Source organism: Ixodes scapularis, unplaced genomic scaffold, assembly GCF_016920785.2.
Source record: "Ixodes scapularis isolate PalLabHiFi unplaced genomic scaffold, ASM1692078v2 PGA_scaffold4__175_contigs__length_147842914, whole genome shotgun sequence".
Lineage (NCBI taxonomy): Eukaryota > Metazoa > Arthropoda > Arachnida > Ixodida > Ixodidae > Ixodes > Ixodes scapularis.
In genome coordinates, this window is record NW_024609879.1 from 93706326 (window position 1) to 93727261 (window position 20936).

Below are 20936 nucleotides of genomic sequence, written 5' to 3' on the forward strand. Positions count from 1 at the left end.
AACAGGGGTGCCCACAAAAAACAGTCACAAGAACAACAAACAGGACCAGTCTTCATACGGCCCGACTCTGTACGTCTCATGGCACAGACGGTAGATATGCTAAAATCTTTTAGAGCGCAGCTCTTCGGCACCCGTTTCCAGGTTGACGGGCGTCGCCTTCAGCATAACCGCGCGTTGCATTATGGGACGCTTCCCATAATGATGTCACACGTGACGTCACGAGGGTAAAATTTTCCCACAAAATTGAGCGGAAAAAATTTCTCGCTAAATTTAGAAAAAAAGTTTCCTGCTAAATTTAGCGGAAAGAATTCCCAACTTAATTTAGCGGAAAAAGGCCCCGCTAAATTGAGCAGAAAAATTTCCCCGCTAAATTTACCGAAAACATTTCCCTGCAATATTTAGCGGAAAAAAATTCATCCACTGAATTTTACGTGGAACTTTCCCTGGTAAATTCAGCAGAAAAATTTCCCCACTAAATTTTGTGGGAAGATTTTCCCCCCTCAATTTAGTGGGAAATTTCCCCTGTAAATGTAGCAGAAAAATTTCGCACTAAATTTAGTGGGAAACATTTTTCCGCTAACTTTAATGAAAACGTTTTTGCTGAATGGAAGATGAGCAGGATGTGAGATGCACAGCAGAGGGTGGGGCATATCCTCCCCTCCTCCTCCTCCTCAAGAGCTGTGCTCCAATTCGGCGTTAGGGAGAATTGTAAACATTTTTAATTTTTTTTTACCATATCTCATACTTGTTTCATGGACACATTAATAGCAGTTTCTTTTCATTTCGCAGAATTTTCAAGGAAAAAGTTCAGTTGAGAATGTATTAAAGTTTGGCATCTATGCGAAAACAATTTATCAATGTAAACAAACCAATAAATAAACACACTTCTTTTCTTAAAGAAAAGCAGAAAATTGATTGCTCACATTTAAGCATTTCAAAAACTCCGAGCTCACGGGGAAACTCGGCTTCTGTAACACCTCCAGGTAAATAATTTTTACATGCATCTAAAAAAAAAAGAATGACAAGGATATTGCAGAAAATAACCTCTGGAATAAAAACATTTTGATGTGTATCTAAAAAAAAAAAAACTTACAATGAGAGGGACTTTGCAGAAAAAAATCTCTGGAGTCAAAAATTTACTCTGCATTCCCAAGTCTTCAAAAACGGCCAAGCAATGTTCTCTTCAGTGTACCACCAATGACGCACACTTATATATATATCTGGCGCTGTACATCCTGTACACCCTCACAGTATACATGAAGAATGCATGGAACCTTAAGGTGAGCATTTGCAAAAGGGCCCACTGCAACAGATTTGTGTTTACCAATAAAATAATGAAAAAGCTTTAGAGTCCCTTTTGTCTCGCGAACCAATTCACTAGCCATGCCTTTGCCAAGCGCCAACTTTTATATCAAGAGCATGAAGAGCTTTGAAAGAAACACCATAGCCTTGCTTACTTTGCACAAAAAAAAAATAAAAAACTTTTACATGATTAATTAAACATCCATCCAAATAATACTGTGCTGATAGATATACAATCCCAAAGCTTATCAAGAGCTAAAAGACATATGGAGAAGCTTGCATACAGGACAAATGGCATATCCAGGTACTACTATTGTAATGTCCCCAGAGACAGGGACCCTGGAATAGGGGGGGCAACGGTGGCTTGAGCCCCCGCTGTCATTTTCCAGGGGGTGCTGGGCAATATGCTGAGCCCCCGTGCATTTGGCTGAAGGCCTCCCTCTCCCCCATGGCCGAATTAAGGTACGCGCTGAGGGGGCTACAGCCCAGGGCCCCGCGGTGGCCCTTTGCTGGTCCCCGGAAATTTCGAAAAAAAAAAAATGCTAGTCGGTTTTAGTTTAGAATAGCTCACACCTAAAAGTTGAACAAAAGAGGAGCCTCTGGTCCCTGGCTTTCTGACGTCGCGCCATCCCCCCCCCCTCTCCCCCACCCTTTTTTTCTTTTTTTTAACGGGGAAACAGGGATGCCACAAAGTTACCCTCTTCAGACGAGCTGGCGTTTGTGAGCTCCTTGTAAGAAACTGTACCAGAACAACAAACTGTAAGCGTTGCCTCCCACCCTCCTTGTCGGAGGGAGCAAAGCTGTCGACGCTGGCGGTCCTTTTGAGGTTTCTTCTAATTGAAACCAGACGGAAGGACGGCAACGGAGTCCTCTATTGTACTGGGGCACCCTCGACGCGTTATACGGATGATAGTGGGGGGTTGAAAGGCCAGCAAGTGTTGCCGAAGGCTACACAAGCAACATACATGCTACACATTATTCTTTATATATATATATATATATATATATATATATATATATATATATATATATATATATATATATATATATATATATATATTTGGTCTTTTAGTGTAGTTCCATATGGAAAGTTTCCTCCGAAGCGACAAGTTTTAAAAGACGCAAAAACAAAATATCGCTGAACCTCTCGAAGCATTCCTTTCTAACCACTAACAGGCTTTTCAAAAAGCTGGCTCTTGAGATGTCCCCAAAAAGATTTCGAGAGACAGTGACTGCAAGCAACTGCTCTGGAGCCCGTGTCTGATCTGCTAGTGCAAGACACCTTTTCTGCCATTGAGTAATATGACCGCTGCAATTTTCTTTTCGAGCCTCATAGGTATTACTTTTTATTCTTGGCTTAGAGCAGGGGTGGCCAAGCTGTTGCTCTTTGCGTGTTAAAGTGCGGCTCGTGGCTTCGTAGTATACCTAACACCTCCCCCCCCCCCCTTTTTTTTTCCCGCCTCCGTCCCGGCCGCATGAGCGCTTCCCCAAAAAGAAATCGAGACAGGTTGCGGTTTGGTTCTGTGCTACTGCTACCATACATGCGCACATTTGAACTGCTTTTGACTTGGATAGATCTAAAGTAGTTCAAGTTTCATTTAATGTTCTAAAAAAAAGTTTGGACCACCCCCCCCCTCCGTTTTTTTTTCTGCCTTTTTTTTTTCAGGCGATTATTGGAAGTTAGTGGTTTTGTTTGCGGCTTTTATGCCGGGTCAGCCTGGCCACCCCTGGCCTAGAGTAATACGTCTAAATGGCTGCGAAGCTCTAAATTTTGTGAACTTAGAAGAAACAAGACCTTTTCCAAAACTAACTGAAACACTTTACCCTTAAAACAGACAGCATGTAGGAGAGTAGCTTGAAAATACCTCCTTGATCTTCATGGGAGATGCTTGTGAATGTGCCCAAAATGATAGAGTTTGCTATATTACAATCACATTTAGTCTTAATTATTTCTTGTATTATTTGTATGCAAAAGTCTGTTAGTTCGGGACACGAGAGTTCAGTTATTAGAAGAGGGTGGACGAGGCGGGTTGAGCCCTAAATACTTTAACCACAAAGATTACTTTGTTGTATGTTTTGCTTTATTGTTCAAGCCTCCATATGTAACATGGGAGTAAATAGATGAATTGAAAAAAAAAAAAAGTAAGTAGAGGTCATGAAACAATATCGGGTTGGAATGTTCATGACTTTAAAGAGGCGTACTGGTCCTAGTCTGAATGTATGGACACACCGTATAGGTGTTTCGATGCATTTGTAATTGTTTTGTTTTTTAATTTAAATTTTTTTACTCCCCCCCCTTTTTTTTTTTTATTTCGACCTCTAGCCCCCCCTCCCCCCCATGTAGAATACACTTCCGGGGTCGCTGCCCAGAGATGCCCCAACACGCAAAGATAACCCACAACTATTTTTGGCATGATTTGCCATTTTCTTCAGAAACGCTGCGAGATAGCCCACTTCCAGTAATTGCAGGACCCTAGCCAATGCTGACCTCGGGAAAAACGGTGTAACTTAACCACAGCGGGATATAAGCGAACATTGCTGACTGGGAAGGACCAGTAAGCAGTCTTTGGTTCAATCCTCTTCCTGCAGCCACAAGTTTTAAGAGTCACCACATCTAAAACTATGTAGTATTTCTTCAACTTTTGTTTTATGAAACAAAAATACTCTAAAAGCCGGGAGATGTCATAATTAAAATAAGAGCACCGACTTGACACAACAGAAAAAACAATTTCATTAGACGTTTTGCCTTCCATGCGGGAGGCATCCTCAATAGTTACAAAGCAAATGCAAGGTTCAACCTCTAGTCAACGCTATTTATCAGGAATGTCCATATAAGCTTTGTGGATAGGGCCACGGGCTTTGTCACACATGAATGTGTCCTTGCGGACAAACCACGATTCTAGGAGTTTCCGGGGCCCCCATCTGTCCTCCCTCGCCAAGGTCGTCCCGGCTGCAAAGTCAAAAGAATTGTCCACGCTTATCCACTAGTTCAGTCTTCAGTCGCGTCGCGTGGGATGCGTACGTGACATCACGCATGTGTTCTTTGAGTCTGGTCTCTCTCCTCCGTCCGGTTTCACCAATGTAAGACACTGGGCAGTCACTGCAGGGGATCTTGTAGATAACGCCTCTCTGGACGTTCCCCGGGGTTGGGTCCTTTGGCTTGGAAATGGAATTTCCAATAATACTGTATGGCTTGTAAACTATTCAAATGCCAAGGGGCCTCAAAGTGCGACTGAGAGGTTCAGAGACTCCTTTGACATAGGGGATGCACACTACATTCTTATTTCTTTCACTTTCGCACGGTTGCACATTTCCTTTCATTTGGTTGTTCACCTCGTCAACAAAACGTTTTGGGTAGTGACGTTTCTTTAAAGCTTTCTGTGCTAAAAGTCTATTATTTCGAGAATAGCCATTGACTAAACCATGCACCACAAAAAAAAAAGAAAAAAAGAAACACCTTTGCAGCAAAAGAACGAAATTACTGTACAGGTATTTCTTTGCCTTCTATAAGTGAAGTGATCAATGCAAGTGTGGCTACACGACTTCATCATAACCGGCTAGAGTCACTAGATTTGTTGCCAAATGTGTCAAAGGCTGTCAACACGTAGAGCACGGCTTGTGCTGTACACAGCCTTTGCTGGATGGAAAGGGAGGTTATTCCTCACCTTCAAGTACACTTTGGGACATTTACTGCCGGCAAAAGCCACACCTTCTACTGGTACGAATACCGTATTTGCACGAATATAACGCGACCACGAATCTAACGCGAAGCCAGGTTTTGATGCCCTCAAAAAGAAAAAAAACATAGTGATACTATTATAACGCGAACCGAGGCCGTGTCAATTTCTCGCACTCTGGGACATAGTAGATGTGAAAAGTCAATGGAAATAAAAGAAATATCAGTTTATGTTTTGATTGCACCAGGGCCGTAACCAGGGGGGGGGGGATAGGGAGTTCTGACCCCCCCCCCCCCCCCCCCCGAAATTTTTTTCTGTGTACGGCCCTGGTCGGTGCACTGGCAGCCAGCCGATTTTAATCTCCACCTCTGCGCACGCGCAGTGGCGCCGGTCGGCTACCAAACCGGGACCGGATATCCGGTTTGCTGTAACTCTCCATTATATGCCACCGATGCACATGATTCATAGGCGAAAATAAGACAATAGACACTTTCAAAATGGCCGCCGTTGTCCCCGAAACCCCCCCCCCCCGAAATTTTTTTCTGGGTACGGCCCTGGATTGCACTCATCCTCACTGCTCAGGTCCTTCCGTTTACAATCCACTTGGCGACTACGCAGATAAGCAGCAGCACGGCACCTGCTTGTCGGGTAGTTCCTTTTTCTTCCGTGCGAGCTCCTCGGCAGCCCACAATCCAAACAAGGCACGAAGCAGAAGCACCAACACACAAACACCAGATCACTCTGAAGCAGAAAGTAAACAATGCGCAGGCAGAAAAAAAAAGACAGCTGAATCCGATACACGATCAAACTTCTTGTTCTAGTCCCTCTGCATAAACAAATGCCTCGTGTTGCACGATTGCATAAACGTGGTTGGTGGTCTTGGCTTGGCTTGGCTTGTGTTGACTTGACTTGGCCCGGCTTGATTCGAATTGGCCAGCGCCCGCATGGCGCGCGCGCGCGCTGAGTTTTTGCGGCGTGCGCGCGTTGTACAAACATAAAAACGATAAAAATGCTTTTCTTATGTTTTCTATTCGCCCCTTCAGGTGGCCCAATAGCTAATAAATTCCCTTCCACACCCCCATTTCTTTTCACACCAGGTATTTTGCATTGAGCCGGAGGGATGGCATTCTCCTCTGGCTTTCTCCAGACTCGCGCGCCACGTGGCTGAACTCGATTCCGAATATAACGCGAGGTGCGTTTTGGAGCACGTAATTTCGAGAAAAAAATACTCGCGTTATATTTGCGCAAATACGTGAAAGGATAAAACAACGAGGACGGGGACGGAAACAAAAATTCTTTCAAATAAGTTCTGTTTTCATTCTTTCGGAAGAAGTTCTGTTTCTGTCCTCGTCCTCAATGTTTTATCCTTTCATGCAATGTTTTATCCTTTCATGTATTCGTATCTATTCACCAACACACTCGTTTTAAATTATTACTGCCCTCTGCTCACATCCTTGGAAAAAGCCTTGGAGCATGCACATGATGTGGGTATGGACGTAGCCACTCACATGCTCTGCCTATGATTTAAAACGCTACATTGGTAATGACCACTCATTGAAATGCTTTCATCTAAATGCTCAATCAGCTAGAAACAAACATTCCGATATTGAGCTACTATTGGACCAGTTCGGTTTTGTGTTCGATATAATCATGCTTACCGAGACTTAGTATTCGGACGAAGACAGCGTACTTTGCTTACCAGCCTATAACACCAACTTTTTAAACCGTACCTGCAGGCGTGGAGGGGGAGTTGCCCTTTTAACTAAAAAGAATTTGTGCTGTGAAATACTTAGCGACTTCAGTGCTGTAACCAAAGATTATGAAATACTTTGTTTGCGTAATAACCATAATGTGTTTGCTGTTTGTTATCGACCACCCGACGGCAACGTCACGACATTTTTTGAGTTTTTTCATACTTTTCTTAGTTTTGTAAACGAGTCCAATTACAATATTATCTGCAGCGGTGATTTTAATATAAACATATGCTTGTTGACAGTGCTACGAAACGCGATATGATCACTATTATGAATGAAAACTGCTGCGTGAACACTGTATCTGCTCCAACTCGGGTACGATCAGAATCTGAGACCCTTATCGATCTGTTTATAACTAATTTTGATAAACAACACAAATCTGGTGTAATAGGCTGTGATTTGAGTGACCATCTTCCTATATTTTTGTGTGTAGAAACAACTTTACGAAAAAATGCTAAAAACAATTGCGAAGTATATTTTCAACCTATAACCTTAGACAAGCTAGATGCTTTCCGTCAGTGCATTTCGAATGCCGATTGGAGTGCGGTGTACCTTAAAAATGATGCTGATGATGCTTATGACGCGTTCATGAATGAATTCAAACATATATATGATTCTCACTTCCCGTCCAAACTTTTGAAGGCATCAAAAAATGCGCGAAAACCGTGGGTAACAAAAGATCTTTTATGTCAAATTAACCACAAGGATTTATTATATAAGCGGTTTTTAAGAACAAGAGAGCCCGAAAAGCTTCGGATATTTAAAGCGTACCGCAACAATCTGACAAAAGAATTACGTCGTGCGAGGACGCGCTATTACAATGCATTGTTTAAGTCATCCGAGGGGCGTTCGGATATCATGTGGAAAAACCTAAACATGTTGCTACATCGTAATGGACTTCTTCCAAAACCGACGCGCCCCATTGCGGCGAAATACCACGCAGTGCACTCTGGGAACTAGTTGGCCACTCAGTTTCGGTTTCGACTAAGCAGCTTCATCTCATGCTATCACGCCGCGACCAAACGCGCTGCTTGCGTTTTCGATTATCTGAATTTTCACGAACGTACAATGCACTCATTTTCGAGCGATACAAAACGAAGACCGGGGCACTTTCCTTGGTTCCCGAAACACCGGATATTGTACGTGCGTATGCGAACGTAGTAAGTCGTGGCTTAGTCACCTCACCCCACGAGTGCATGTTTGAGCTCAATTTCAATAATCCCGTCTAGTACCAGTGAACTAGAACTGAAATTTGCTCATCTGGAGCCTTACAGGTATTTTGTTTGCCAAACGTACGCTTCTTGTTACTTCAGTGGGCAAAAAGCAAGCCGCATCCTCACAGGGTATCAAAGTTGAGCCCAGCGTTTACGCATGAACTTTGAAGGAAACGCAATAAATTCGACCTCACTACTGCACAAAAGTTACTATGATGTCTTCCTCGTCATCATATATCTCCCACTCAAATTTTATGCTGATAGAAGATTAACGTTTCGCAAACGCTGAGATCGGCTAGCTACGACGGAGGCCCTAACAAGCGTCCCCTAATCCTCGCTAAGCCTTTTTGGACGAGCTTTTACTGACGCCCAAGATCTGTGCCTGAACGGTGTGGCTGAAATTATCTCGGCATACTCAGGCAGGAAGACAGCAAACACATAACAAATATTATGGCCATTGGCAACCGTCAAACGCGCTTTGAATTCGTTCGAGCGCTTGTGTGAAGAATGTCGCACCGTGCGCCGGACGGGCATGGACCCCTATGTGGTGCGCATAGGGTTCATGCCCGTCCGGCGCACTTCCGGCGAACGGTGCGACATTCTTCACACAAGTGCTCGACTTTTGCTTTCTTAAAACAGTCTGTATGTGCGAATTTTCCTATATGATTGCAGGATAACTTTATCCGCATACGCGATGTTGAATATTAGTGGAATGCAAGCGGGTGGGGACTTCACTTCGTGCAGTGCTGCGGGTCTGTTCAGATAAGAGATAAGAAGTGTCTTAAAATTTAGCTTTTCAATGGCGCCTCCGAGTTTTACCTCGCATACTGAGGCATATTAAGAAAAACAGTAATTACAAAAAGTAATATTTCGTCTACGGACTCACGAAACAAACAAACTTCCTGATCAACAACACTAATGTAAACCATTTTTTTAGACCACCTGAGACTGGGTGGAAGAAACACGACGACGTCTCTTCCACCCAGTCTCAGGTGGTCTAAAAAAATGGTAAACTTACACCAACTCGCCTGCGCCCTAACTGTTTTTTCACTAATGTAAAGGCGCGAGCTCGATGTGTGCATACTTATTGGTTGCTACAGCTTGTTGATTCGCACACAAGCAAGATCCCCGAGCTTCGCAGCGTCGAGATTCCCAGCACTGGCTCGTCCACATACCTCGATTGGAACGCTAACAGGAAGGCTCAAGTACAAAAATACAACAAGCATGTGTTAAAACAAGCTATACGTCTCAGGCTTGTGCTAAGCTTCGAGGTCTGGCCATTTAGGTTAGTTTAGAGACCACAAATGACGCTCTCGGGACCAAAAAACAATCTCTTGTCGACGTGCCTATCGAAACCGAAACCATGCCACCCTCCTCCGTGGCCAACTAGTTCCCAGAGTGCAACGCGCGCCGTGTTGCATGCAGGGCTTTATGGAAGTAGTCTATTGCTCATCAGGTTCTGTTGACGAGTTGACTTTAAATGGAGAAAAATTAACGGGAGGCCTCTTGGCAGATGTGTTTAATTAATTCTTTATTAAATTTGGGAACACTCCAACTAACCTTAATGCATACAGACACATTGATCAAAGCAATGTTAACTCTATCTTTTTGGACCCAGTTGTTCCGATGGAAGTAATCTCTATAACAATGCTATTAAAAAATAGTGGTTCCACTGACGCCGACAATATTCAGATTCGCCTGGTGAAGTATGTTAATAGATCTTATTGCTCCCTTGCTAACGCATATTTTTAATGTTGCTATTGCTACGAGTGTTTTTCCTAAAGGGATGCAATTGGCCAAAGTGTTAGTGCTGCATAAGAAGGGTGCGAAAGATGACGTAGGAAACTACCGCCCTATTTCGATACTCCCAGTCTTTTCAAAGGTTCTTGAGAAAGTGCTACATCACCGGTTTAGCCAATTTTCTGACAGGTGTGGTTTATTAAACTCGGCTCAATTTGGCTTTAGAAAAAATCTTTCAACTGAAGCGGCCCTCCTAGCACAAAAAGAGCATATTCTAGAGCAATTCGAAAATAGAAAACTATACTTCGTTTCAGCTTCCGTCCGAGCGCAGCCAAAGCTACGTGTGGCCGGAGCCAATCACATGCCGGCAATAGGTCACGCGATCTCGCCTGCACTTTTGTATCACTCCGCTGCGCCGCCGGTCTGCCGCGCCGCCCGCGCTCGCCGAGTATTTCGTCTGCTACGGGTGTACCAACGATAGTCTGCTACAGGTTTAAAAAGTGTCCTTTCACGTTCTGAAACATAGTCACAGGGGATGTCAGCACGTAGGCTGGCCGCTGGCATCTGCGTCTGAGCTTTCCACCTGTTCGGCATGGTTTCGAGTTGTAAGTACACGTTGCAGGGTCCCCGATGACCCAGGCCGTTGACGTTTCCTTTTATTGTTTGGATATACCAGGCCTCGAGGCGCAGTCCTTTCCACCAGCTTCTCGGCGTTCAATGTGATAGGCAGGTAAAGGGGTGCCCTGATTTGACCGTGTATCTGAATTGTAGTGGCCCGGACGCTTTGCTTGTTTACAACGCATTCGCGGTACGACGCGGCCGGAGTCTCCTGCCGAATTTGAAAGTTGACATTCATCACGACTTCTCGCGCCTGACGCCCAAACGTGCCTTTGCGAAAGGGCGTTTTGAAGCGACTCGGTGAGGAAAGCAGCGAAGCACATGATTCGGCGATTACGGGAACGAAATCACACAGAAAAACCGGGCGCTGCAGCAATGTTGCCAGCGGATATACATGTTTTCACCAAACCACATGCATTTACATATATTAATAGAAACATAAACTTCAGAGATTCGATTCCCTTAGTTGAAAATCATTCTGAGCAGTACACATCTGGAACATTGTGCAGTTTTTACGCACCAAACAGTTATTTTAAAATAAATTACTTTTGTGAACTACTTTCTGGTGCGTAGGAATGCTCTTCTCAAAGTTGCGAACCGTCCCTCAGCCTTTGGCTGCGCTCGGACGGAAGCTGAAACGAAGTAGTACTTGGTGTTTTCGTCGATTTCACTAAAGCTTTTGATAGCCTAAATCATAAAATACTCTTACAGAAACTCGAACATTATGGTTTTCGAGGCGGCCCGTTAATGCTTCTGAACTCTTACCTTAAACACCGACAACAGTACGTATACCTAAACGGCCATTCATCTGCAACGAGAACTATCACGTCAGGTGTCCCTCAAGGAAGCATTCTAGGTCCCTTTCTATTTAATATAAATGTAAACGATATAGTGAACATAGACCAAACGGTTAAACTAGTCGTTTATGCGGACGATACTAGCATATTTTTTTCCGCTGACGAGCCAAATTTACTGATAGCCCATGCAAATATAACGTTATCAAAACTGGAGTCTTGGGCACAGGCAAATTCATTGCAAATAAACACAAATAAAACGAAAGCCATTCTTTTTCGTCCGAAAAGTAAGGTTTTATCATGCACTAATAGCCTCATCCTAAACACAATGCCCATTGAAATCGTTAATAGCTTTAACCCATTGCTTCCCAGTGCAAAAAATAGTGAGAGTATTTGAAAAATATATTGAATACAGGGTCACTGAACATAAATATAGACACAGGGGCCAAAAAAAATTTCATAAGTGCTACGAATTGTCTACTATAGCTTGTTGCATATCTGCAACACTGGGCAGTAAGTGAATATCTCAAAATATTAGCCATATATAAGAAGTTTATTTTATCAAACAAGGCACAGCAGTGATGAACAAAACATAGAAAGACGTGCTTCCTAGCATGGATAAGTTACCTAACCCCGATGGAAATCGACGAAACAATTCCGGTCTTTGTTTATGCACAAGTGAACATTGCACTTTGAGCAAGCGACGTAGCTGTAGCCTCCTGTGCACAACTTGCATCTGTTGCGGCGGTCCATCCAAATGGGCCAATGATGGCTACCATCGCCTCTTACGTCGCGTGGAACTTGTGGTGACGCCCGCTTCACCAAGGGAAGATTCTCTCGAGAAAGGCGGCCAGGCGGACGCTTCCTGTACAAAACCAAGCTCGTGGCAAGGTCCGCAAGAAATTCTCGCAGAGGCTTGGAAGATTCCCTTTGCTGCAGTGAGTGACGCTTGTGCAGAAACCACGCATTCACAGCAGCAATTTTGACGGTGTGCCAAAATATGTACATGTACCACCGCTTCGAGCGTATGGAAAACCTGTAGCTGTAGCACATCTTGTCTAGTAGGTCAACACCACCCATCGATCTGTTGTACTCGGGTACAATTGCTGGACATTCAACTGAGATGCGAGACTTCTCTTTCTTGTCCCATCTCTCTACAGAGGTGACCGGTTCCACACCAGTGCAGTTAGAAAGAAGTGTGACCGGTCTGTTGTCGAACCACTTTACAGCTATCATGCTTCTGTCACCACATGATGCGACACATGAATCACACGTGCCACGACCTTGCATCTTCATTGCCTTCTCATCCATTAGTTTGCACGACTGCAGTCTGTTCTCTCTCACAGTTCCAATGTACGAGATACCCCTCCGCGTTAGCTCGCAAACTAAGTGTGGTCCCGTGAAAAAGTTGTCAGCAACGATGAGATTGTTGTCCCGTTCAGGGAGACTTGAACACAACTGAAGCACCACTCCCGCACCAAGGCCTAACTGATATCCTTCTTGGTCTCCGTAGGCTCCCTTGCTGCATGCCTGGTAGATGTCAAAGTCGTAACAAAGTCCAGACTCGCCAGCACGAGCCCAGAGCTTGAGGCCCCACTTGCACTTCGGCTTGTTTGGAAGGTACTGACGAATTTGCGACCTTCCACGAAAAGGAATCAAAATTTCGTCGACGGATGACTTGCATTCCTGAGGTATTTTCAGCATGTTTCCCCGCAGTGCTGACAGCCATGGTCGCAGCTTCCAGCATTTGTCTTGTTTCACTTCGTCTGTTGCACCGTCGTTGTCAGCAAAATGCAAGTGACCAGCAATCTTCTCAAATCGATTGCGCGACATCACCTGTGCAACCAGCTCATAGCGGCTTCCATGTTCCCAGTAGGCACGTACATTGTGCATATCCACAAGTCCCATGCGAAAAAACATTCCTAGAACCGAGGTGAGCTCTTCGACTGTCATGTTTAGGGGTGTTCCGTGCTTCTGCATATAGTAGTTGTTGGTTTCTTCGACAACGTGTCCCAGCATGCTCCTCGAAACAAACAGGTCAAAAAGCTGCTTCGCTGACAGGGGTTCAGCAGGAGGCAGAGGGAAGTCATTTTCAAAGTCTGTGCCAGCTTGGTCAAACGCACATTTTTTCCATGTGTAGCGTTTGTTCGCATAGGCTCCTTTCAGGTCCCCCTTAGCAACTCCTGTCTCAACATTAGCGTCAGTGCTCTCGACGTCTTCATCGCTGCTATCTTCAGTGATTGCTTCGCATTCTTCGCTGCTGCTTTCACCCGAGAGATCACTCTCGTTGCAATCGATGTTGTCCAGCAGGTTGTCATTTCCAAGGAACCGCTTTGGTCTTGTCCTTGGCACACCATAGAAGGCTGAAGGTGCAATGACGGCCTGTAGATGGGATAAGAACAAATTACCAAGAGTGAAACAACATCCCGAAATGACAGCTGAAAGGTATTACCTAACCGAACAACAAAATTGTAGCGAAAATTGAAAAAAAAGCGAATGTTGCATATATGCAACAACCGTGTGAAGTGACATTCACTGCCCACTGTTGCACATTTGCAACATGCCAGGAATAAAAAATATCCAGCTTCATATAATGTATGAAATGCGAGATTCTGCATGCGATTCACGCGAAGGACATTCCTAGAGGCTCCTCCGGTAATATAGAGCTCCTATTTTCAGTTTTAGGTTCTTTGTGGAAATGTAAACATACCTGGTTTTGAGAACTCCCGCACGGCGTGGAGCACGCCATTTTCAAACGATTCCTGCGAGCACAGCGCTGCCCCTAGTGGTGAAAATCTGAACTCCTTGGATTGAGAAATGCCCACTGAGAAGAGCACTGACAACTTTTTGTCACAAAATGGGCCCGATGTATTTTTCTTGAGCAGTTGAAGTCTGTGTTGCAGATATGCAACATGGGGCATTAATGGGTTAAGACACTTGGAGTCATCTTTTCTGAGAGCATGTCATGAGATAACCATGTACAATATGTAATATCTAAATTATCTAGCATTGTTGGATTAGCAAACCGCAACCGCTCTATCTTACCAACTTCTGCCAAACTGAGTATTTACAACTCTCTTTTTTTCTCTTATCTCAGCTATTGCCACCTTATCTGGGGCACGACCACAGCTGGAAACCTAGAAAAGATATTCCTGCTTCAAAAGAAAATGGTTAGAATTATCTGCAATGCCCCACATGACTTTCATACTGCTGGTTTGTTCAAAAAATACGCTGTCATAACCATACATAACTTGTACAGTTACAGGTTGACCGCTGGTTTTAAAAGAGATCAAAAACGAAACTCACAATTCCTGACGACTCTCGCGAGGTTAACTAGAAATGCTGTAACCTATCCTACACGGCACGCTGAATATTGGAGGATGGTACCTCATAGAACTAACTATGGCCTGCAAATGTTAAAATATACTTTACCACATTTACTTAACAGCTTTATTAGTCGTGACTTTCAACTGGACTCGCTTTCTATGAATGAGCTTCGAAATTACTATGTACAATAACCGCACAGTGTAACGGTTTTTGTGACAATCTGTCATGCCGGGGCTCTTTTTGTAACAGCCATTTTTTTGTCTTTGCTTTTGTTTGTTTGTTTGAGCTGTTATGTTTCTGCCACTGTAGGAGGTCGGGGACCCGTCAAGCTGTTTTCACAGCTTTTTTCCCCGGCCTACCCTTCATCATGTGATGAAAAAAATAAAGACATTATTATTATTATAATTCAAGGGCTCTACTGTTGATGCCAGTCCCAAATCTCTGAAAAGCAAAACGGGAGAGGAGACAGGAGCGAGGAGGCAAGGAGATAAGTCATACTGTTCGCTTGGTTCATGTCCTCGTTGGAAACGTATGCACTCACCAAGACTCTCACGCTTTTTGAGATGCATTTGGTATAGGAACCGTGCGCACCTAATTCAAGCCCCGACCAGGGCGACCCTAGCGGCAAACGGGTCCATTGCATCGGGGAGTTTCTGCCAGTCGCTGCGTTTGTTCTGCGTTGAAGTGGGTTAGCGCTGTAATTTCTGAGTAGCTATTCCGCACCAAGAAAGCCGCAGCAGTTGCTGCGTGGTCGGCTGCAACAGTACGTCGAAGATCGCGCACGGCACGTAGTACTACATCGTCCCTTCGAAGCCGTACGAGGCAGAGTACTGCGCGATCTGGGTGCGACTTGTGCGTCCATACAGGTTAGTGGCGTTTCTTACCTTCCAGTTCGCGCTTTGTTTAAGCTGCTGACGAATAATATAATTAACTTTTTTTTCTATTCTAGCGACAATGGAACAGCATCGACACCGACGGCAAACTCTAAAGTATGCAGCAAATACTTCACCGGAATCGAGAAGCGGACTGCGGTCGTCCACTAAGCCTACCCTTGGAGGTTTCCATCAGCCTACAGTGGGAATCGCGGAACGGCGCGAAAAAAAATCGCCCAGTTATTGTCAAGCTGATTCAGAAATAAACGTACATAATTACCACAGTCCACTCAACGCCCACTACATTTTTTGCGGACGCGCTTAATTTTGTTAGCGGAGTACGGTGCTCCGTGACATCCACTTGTCTGTCGAAACGGACCTCCTTCACGTCGTACACGCGGCCAGATTCACGAAGGGTTTTCCCTTCTTCAAATTAGTAGCACGGAAGAAGCTTTCTGGATTCGTAACCGCCTTAAACCCCGTCGTAATCACGCCGGGAACACTGTCCGCTGTGCTGCTCATCGCCATTGCTTCCCCCCGATGATTGTGCACCGGCTACCGAAGAAGCTTTCCGGATTCGTAATCGCCCACTGTCCTCTGTGGTGATCGTTGCTCTTACTTCCCGATGATTCTGCGCCGACGGCACCGGCTACCGAAGGAACTTTCCGAATTCGTAACTGCCTTAAATTCCTTCATAATCACGACGGGGACACCGCCCGCCGTGCTGTTCATCGACATTGCTCCCCGATGCTCCTGCGGCGGCTACCGCTAGGTCGCGGCGAACAATAGGCGACCGCCGCGACACGGCCGGCTTGCTCGCTTCCTCAGATGTTGTGAACTGCTTGGAAAGTCTTAGTTGTGAAGCCAGCCAAGTACAGGTCCCGTCAAAGTGAAACGGAGCGCCGGATCATCGCCGCACTATCTAGCAGCGCCGGCTGGAACTGATAGGTGCCGTCTGCGCATGCGAACGTGCCTTCCGCTGGGGCCTCCGTTTTTTTCTTCCCACCCACATGTTATCGGTGGTTCGAGCGGCGCAACGCTCTTCCTAAAATCGACGCCTAGCTGATAGCACAAGATGTGCTCATCAACAACACTCGCCCTTCTCTCCCACTTGCCTTCAGTGTTATCTCCCCGTATGAGCCCGAGCCGAACACCTAGCGGTGTTTATCGGAACAGCGTTTGGCAGCTTGAGACGCCGATAATGCGAGGATCAAACAAGAAAGACGGGGGACACCGCGAACTTTACGCGCGCATGCGCAGACGGCACCTATCAGCTGCAGCCGGCGCTGCTAGATAGCGCAGCGATGCAATTCGGTCGCCGATCCGGCGCTCCGTTTTACTTTGACGGGACCTGTACACAATCATTTTCGAGGCAGTAGTATGGCACATGGCATATAGAGTCAGACTTTGAAAACGAGACCCAATTTTTCGTTTCTAATAAAGAAATGACCGATGGCAAGAACCTCTGCGGGAGTGTGACACTATTATTGGTGAGGTAACAAAACACAGCTTGAGAACAGTGTTATTTGAATAAAAAGATAAAGCTAAACCAAAATTTATTTTTGAGCCGACACCCACCAAGGCCTTAATGTTCATCAAATGTCAGTTCATTGATATATTTTTTATTGTGCTCTCGAACTTGTGCAACCTATAACCACTGCAAGCATCAAATTTATACTTTTTATTTTTTGCAAATTTCTGGTTTTTGCGGTGCATAATTTTTGTGTATGCCAAAAAGCAGGGTTTCTTTTTCTCGCTCACGGTTCAGGGCATTTTTACAGAGGTACAAATAACATTAACAATAATTGAGACTGTTGCACTGATCAAAGGGGTCAAGAAAATGTATCTGTCAGCCATTAATTTTCTGTTAGCACTATGGCAAAATGTTACGTAAGTATTTTATGAAGTGTTTAACGATAAAGCTTTTTGGATTGTCTGAAACGACCATAAGACACCAAGGGGCAGCATGATCAAAGAAATGTCACGGGGAGTATGTGAGAAGGTTAAACCTATATTCAACTTTATTTAGTCTTGAAATAATGAACGGTGAGGTACAAAAACAGAGTTATTTAACAACATTCTTGTATTATGTTCCATTACATCACGTGATCGCAAAACAGTTTCGGTTTCAAACAGATCCAGGTCTCCTGTCGTTTGGTAACCATCATTACCATGCTGCACCTGCCACCACAGCTCGCATTAGTTGTGGAATGCGGTTGTCGGGCCCGATTGTGGATTAGAATTAAAATAAGACATGATCTAAAGAAATAAAGAATTACAATCCCAAGAGGATTTGAACCCAGACCTCAGAAAACTCAGTACGCAAGAGGGAGGGACGCAAGTGCCTGACCTCTTGACAATCAGCACAACCATTTTAAGCTGTTAATTTTTATCGGTGTAGTCCTAGGACATGGCGGTTGTCCCACTACTGGCTATAAAATGACCATATTCCTTTGGCCCCAAAGCGGAACGCGGATCGGGGTGGGAGGTTTTGTGTTCCAAGACTCAAAAACTTTAAATTTAGGAAACAAATCACACCTTCTTTTATTACTTTGTACATGACGCGCACATTTCTTTTTGTTGCAGTTTGCACACTGTTTGGCATGTGTATGTGATATGTTTAGTTGGAATATTTTTTTAACAAAAATAACCTTTAGCATCAGCATCGCTTGAACTCTTGTACACTGATCAGAGAAAGCACTCCCTCTATTGATGCATCCTTTCATTTAACTGCCTTTTATCTAATCGGGGATGCCGAAGCGGGACAAAACACCGTCGTCCCACAAGCACGCTGGTAAGACAGCGGGACCTTTTCAGCCTAAATTAGGACTTCTGGTCACTTTAGGCTTTATGATAGTTAGTTTTCCCTTTAATTTCCCTGGGAATCTTCCTCAAGGCCCGTTCACACTCTTGCAACCGAGTACGACCGAGAAAGACTTCTTGGGACCGGATGCACTGAGCGGAGCTGGTCCTAAGAGATCGCAAGAGGCTTAAAAACCGGTTTGGTCTCTCTCGGTCGCACTCGGTTGCAAGAGTGTGAACGGGCCTTCAGGAGTAACTTGACATGCTGCTCCTTAAGCAGACAAAGGCGATTCATTTGTCTTTTATTTACTGACATCTTGTCCTCGTTCTGCGAGTGGATCAAGGCGATTCATTTGTCTTTTATTTACTGACATCTTGTCCTCGTTCTGCGAGTGGATCATCTATATTCTGGTCGAAGCGAGAATGCATTCGCAGCTCGCCATTTTACAATGGTATCCGGAGGCGGAAAGCTTGATTTGACTGGTTCCTGTGAATAATCTCTCAAACTCTCCTGTGTACCGCAGCATGCGGTAACAGACTCCATACGGTGTCGGCATACAACTCGAAACTGAGTCGACAACGGTGTAATAGGCGACGCTGGAGCTCAATGGCGTAAGCCATCTTACAAGCATCTGAGCATAATATCAGACGTCAGATGTGATAAACCGACCTCCCTGCCTGCCATGGTAGAGAGAAATCTGAAACCTTTGGCTATCAATCCAGTCTACATCACCATATTGCACTGACAAAAGCAATTTCTCATTGGTTGCCTACAGTGACGCATTTGTAGAACTAAAGAAATTGGCGGGAGGAAAAATCATACATCTGGTTTCTACTAAACTAGGTGGCGCAAGCTGCCACCCGTCCGCGGAAAACCTAAAATATTTTTAAGCTAGTAAATGAACCTTGACGATCTAATTAATGAATGTAGGTTATACAATAAAGTACAAACACTCCAAGTAGAAATATAGCTTAGAATTTTGAAAAAAAAAATTTTCAAAACCCCTTTAAAGGGCAACTCCGGTCCATACTTTTGATTTTGGGATTATGACTGTTTTTAGTGCAGTCAGCGTCCCTGAATTGCAAGGTGTAATTTTGTTCTCGATATTGTGCATAGTTTTAAAGATATCGACGCCTCAAAGTCTTGTTTGGGGCGCGGCCAGTGAAACCAAAACTAGCCGCTCGAGGCTCCGGCAACACTGGAAATCAACCGCTACGTGAACGTGACGTCAGCATCGTTCTCGTTCAACAAGTACGCAGGCCGAACAGCACCTACCTCTGTTGCGCTAGCCGTCTAAAGATAGGAGGTAAGCTGATTTTGTTTTAATTCTGTATACGAGGTAGTTATCCAGCATATGTAGCAAGAGTTAGTGCATGTACCTAAAGGCTAGCGACTGGAAAACTCGTGAACTCGTACGGTGCCGTACTCGGCGGCCGCCGCCGTGCGTGCGCTATGTCGTATTCGTCGCTTGTATGCGCAAAAGCTAGCGACTGGAAAACGAGTTAACTCGTTCGCTGCCATACTCGGAGGCTGTGGCCGTGTGTGCGGTCTTCCGTACTCGTCGCTAGACCTAAATCGTCATTGGGGCTCTGTGGATAGAGCGGCGTTGCTCTACGCCGCGCTGCCAGTGACGTACAGTACTGGGGGCTCTCTCGCTTTCGCGCTGCGGGTCAGTCACAGACACGGAGCTTTGAGGCTCTCCGGCGTGGGCCGCGGCGCCCGAACACGAATGCTGGGCTGTACACGTCTGTTTTTTTCGTTATTTTTTCCTCGGGCGCGTAAAAGCTGAAGTCCTAAGTCCACTCGTCGAACAGCGTTCACCACACTTTCTCGAATTTTCGGTGCGTTGGAAACTTGTGAAAAAGCACCTCCGTGTTGCGCGGCGGGTTGTTTAAGCAGCCCACAGTGCTACAAGTTGCACTCGTTATCTTTCGAGGAACAGCTGGACAGGGCAGTCTTGGGTGCACCGGGTTGCTCGCTAAAACGAGTCTTGGAGTCCTCACAAGCAAATAAACAAAAGGCTATGCCGAAGCTACACGGGCTACAGATAAAAGCAACGGCAAAACACGCCAATCACAAGCCGAAAAAGCGGTAGTAGCGGCTCAAAGGAGCGCGCTCCGCGCAACGCACGGACCGGAGGAAAGAAAGAGAACCATACTGATGTCACGGCCCAATGCTGCTTTAGCGATCGGCAACCCGCTGGCCGCCCGCTAAGGAGCAGCGACTCGCGGCGGGTCGCATTTTTATTATCGGCATTAGTTGAGAATGCGGCGTCCCACGGAGGTAATATTTTGGCTGGTGTCGTATTTTGGGTTACTACAGCTATACCAGTAATTTATTTCATTTTGAGTTTTGGCCGGAGTTGCCCTTTAAGAAACAGCTAAATCCAAAAGTTGTAGACCCAGAAAGTACACAGATATAAGAACATCACTATATATATTTGCCATAATATCTAAGGAAATAGGCCATTTAAAGTCGAAAGCAAATAGGGCTAAAATAAGGACTAAAATAACTTATAATTAGGGTGTGTACTTTCCGGTGTTTATTTGTGAGAAAAATCGGCGGATGTTTTTCGGTGTTTATTTATTTTCAAAACACCGGTGTATTTCGATGGAACGTCTCACGACGAGGCTAAAATTGGTGATTATCGGTGAAAAAAAGGCGATTGATCAGAGACAGAGAGTTCCAATTTTATTCACATAGTTCATACACTTCTTCTCTAGGAAGCAACTATTTCTCACACTTGGTTATTATAGTCGATGAAAGCATACTTTCATGCTTACATCTACACGCAGGGAACGGGCTGCCCTCATGGCAGCACGTTCCTTGCGGTTC

The 20936-nt window shown here is 44.9% G+C and overlaps 1 protein-coding gene across 1 annotated transcript; it reads right to left on the reverse strand.

The window, feature by feature from the left end:
• Positions 1 to 11633: 11633 nt before the first annotated feature.
• Positions 11634 to 14023, reverse strand: LOC121837571 (piggyBac transposable element-derived protein 3-like). Its single transcript, XM_042293214.1, has 2 exons — positions 13810 to 14023; positions 11634 to 13481 (listed from the first exon to the last, which is right to left on the reverse strand). The coding sequence occupies exons 1-2, from the start codon at positions 13846 to 13848 to the stop codon at positions 11727 to 11729; spliced, it is 1794 nt and encodes a 597-aa protein (XP_042149148.1). The 5' UTR covers positions 13849 to 14023; the 3' UTR covers positions 11634 to 11726.
• Positions 14024 to 20936: the final 6913 nt, after the last annotated feature.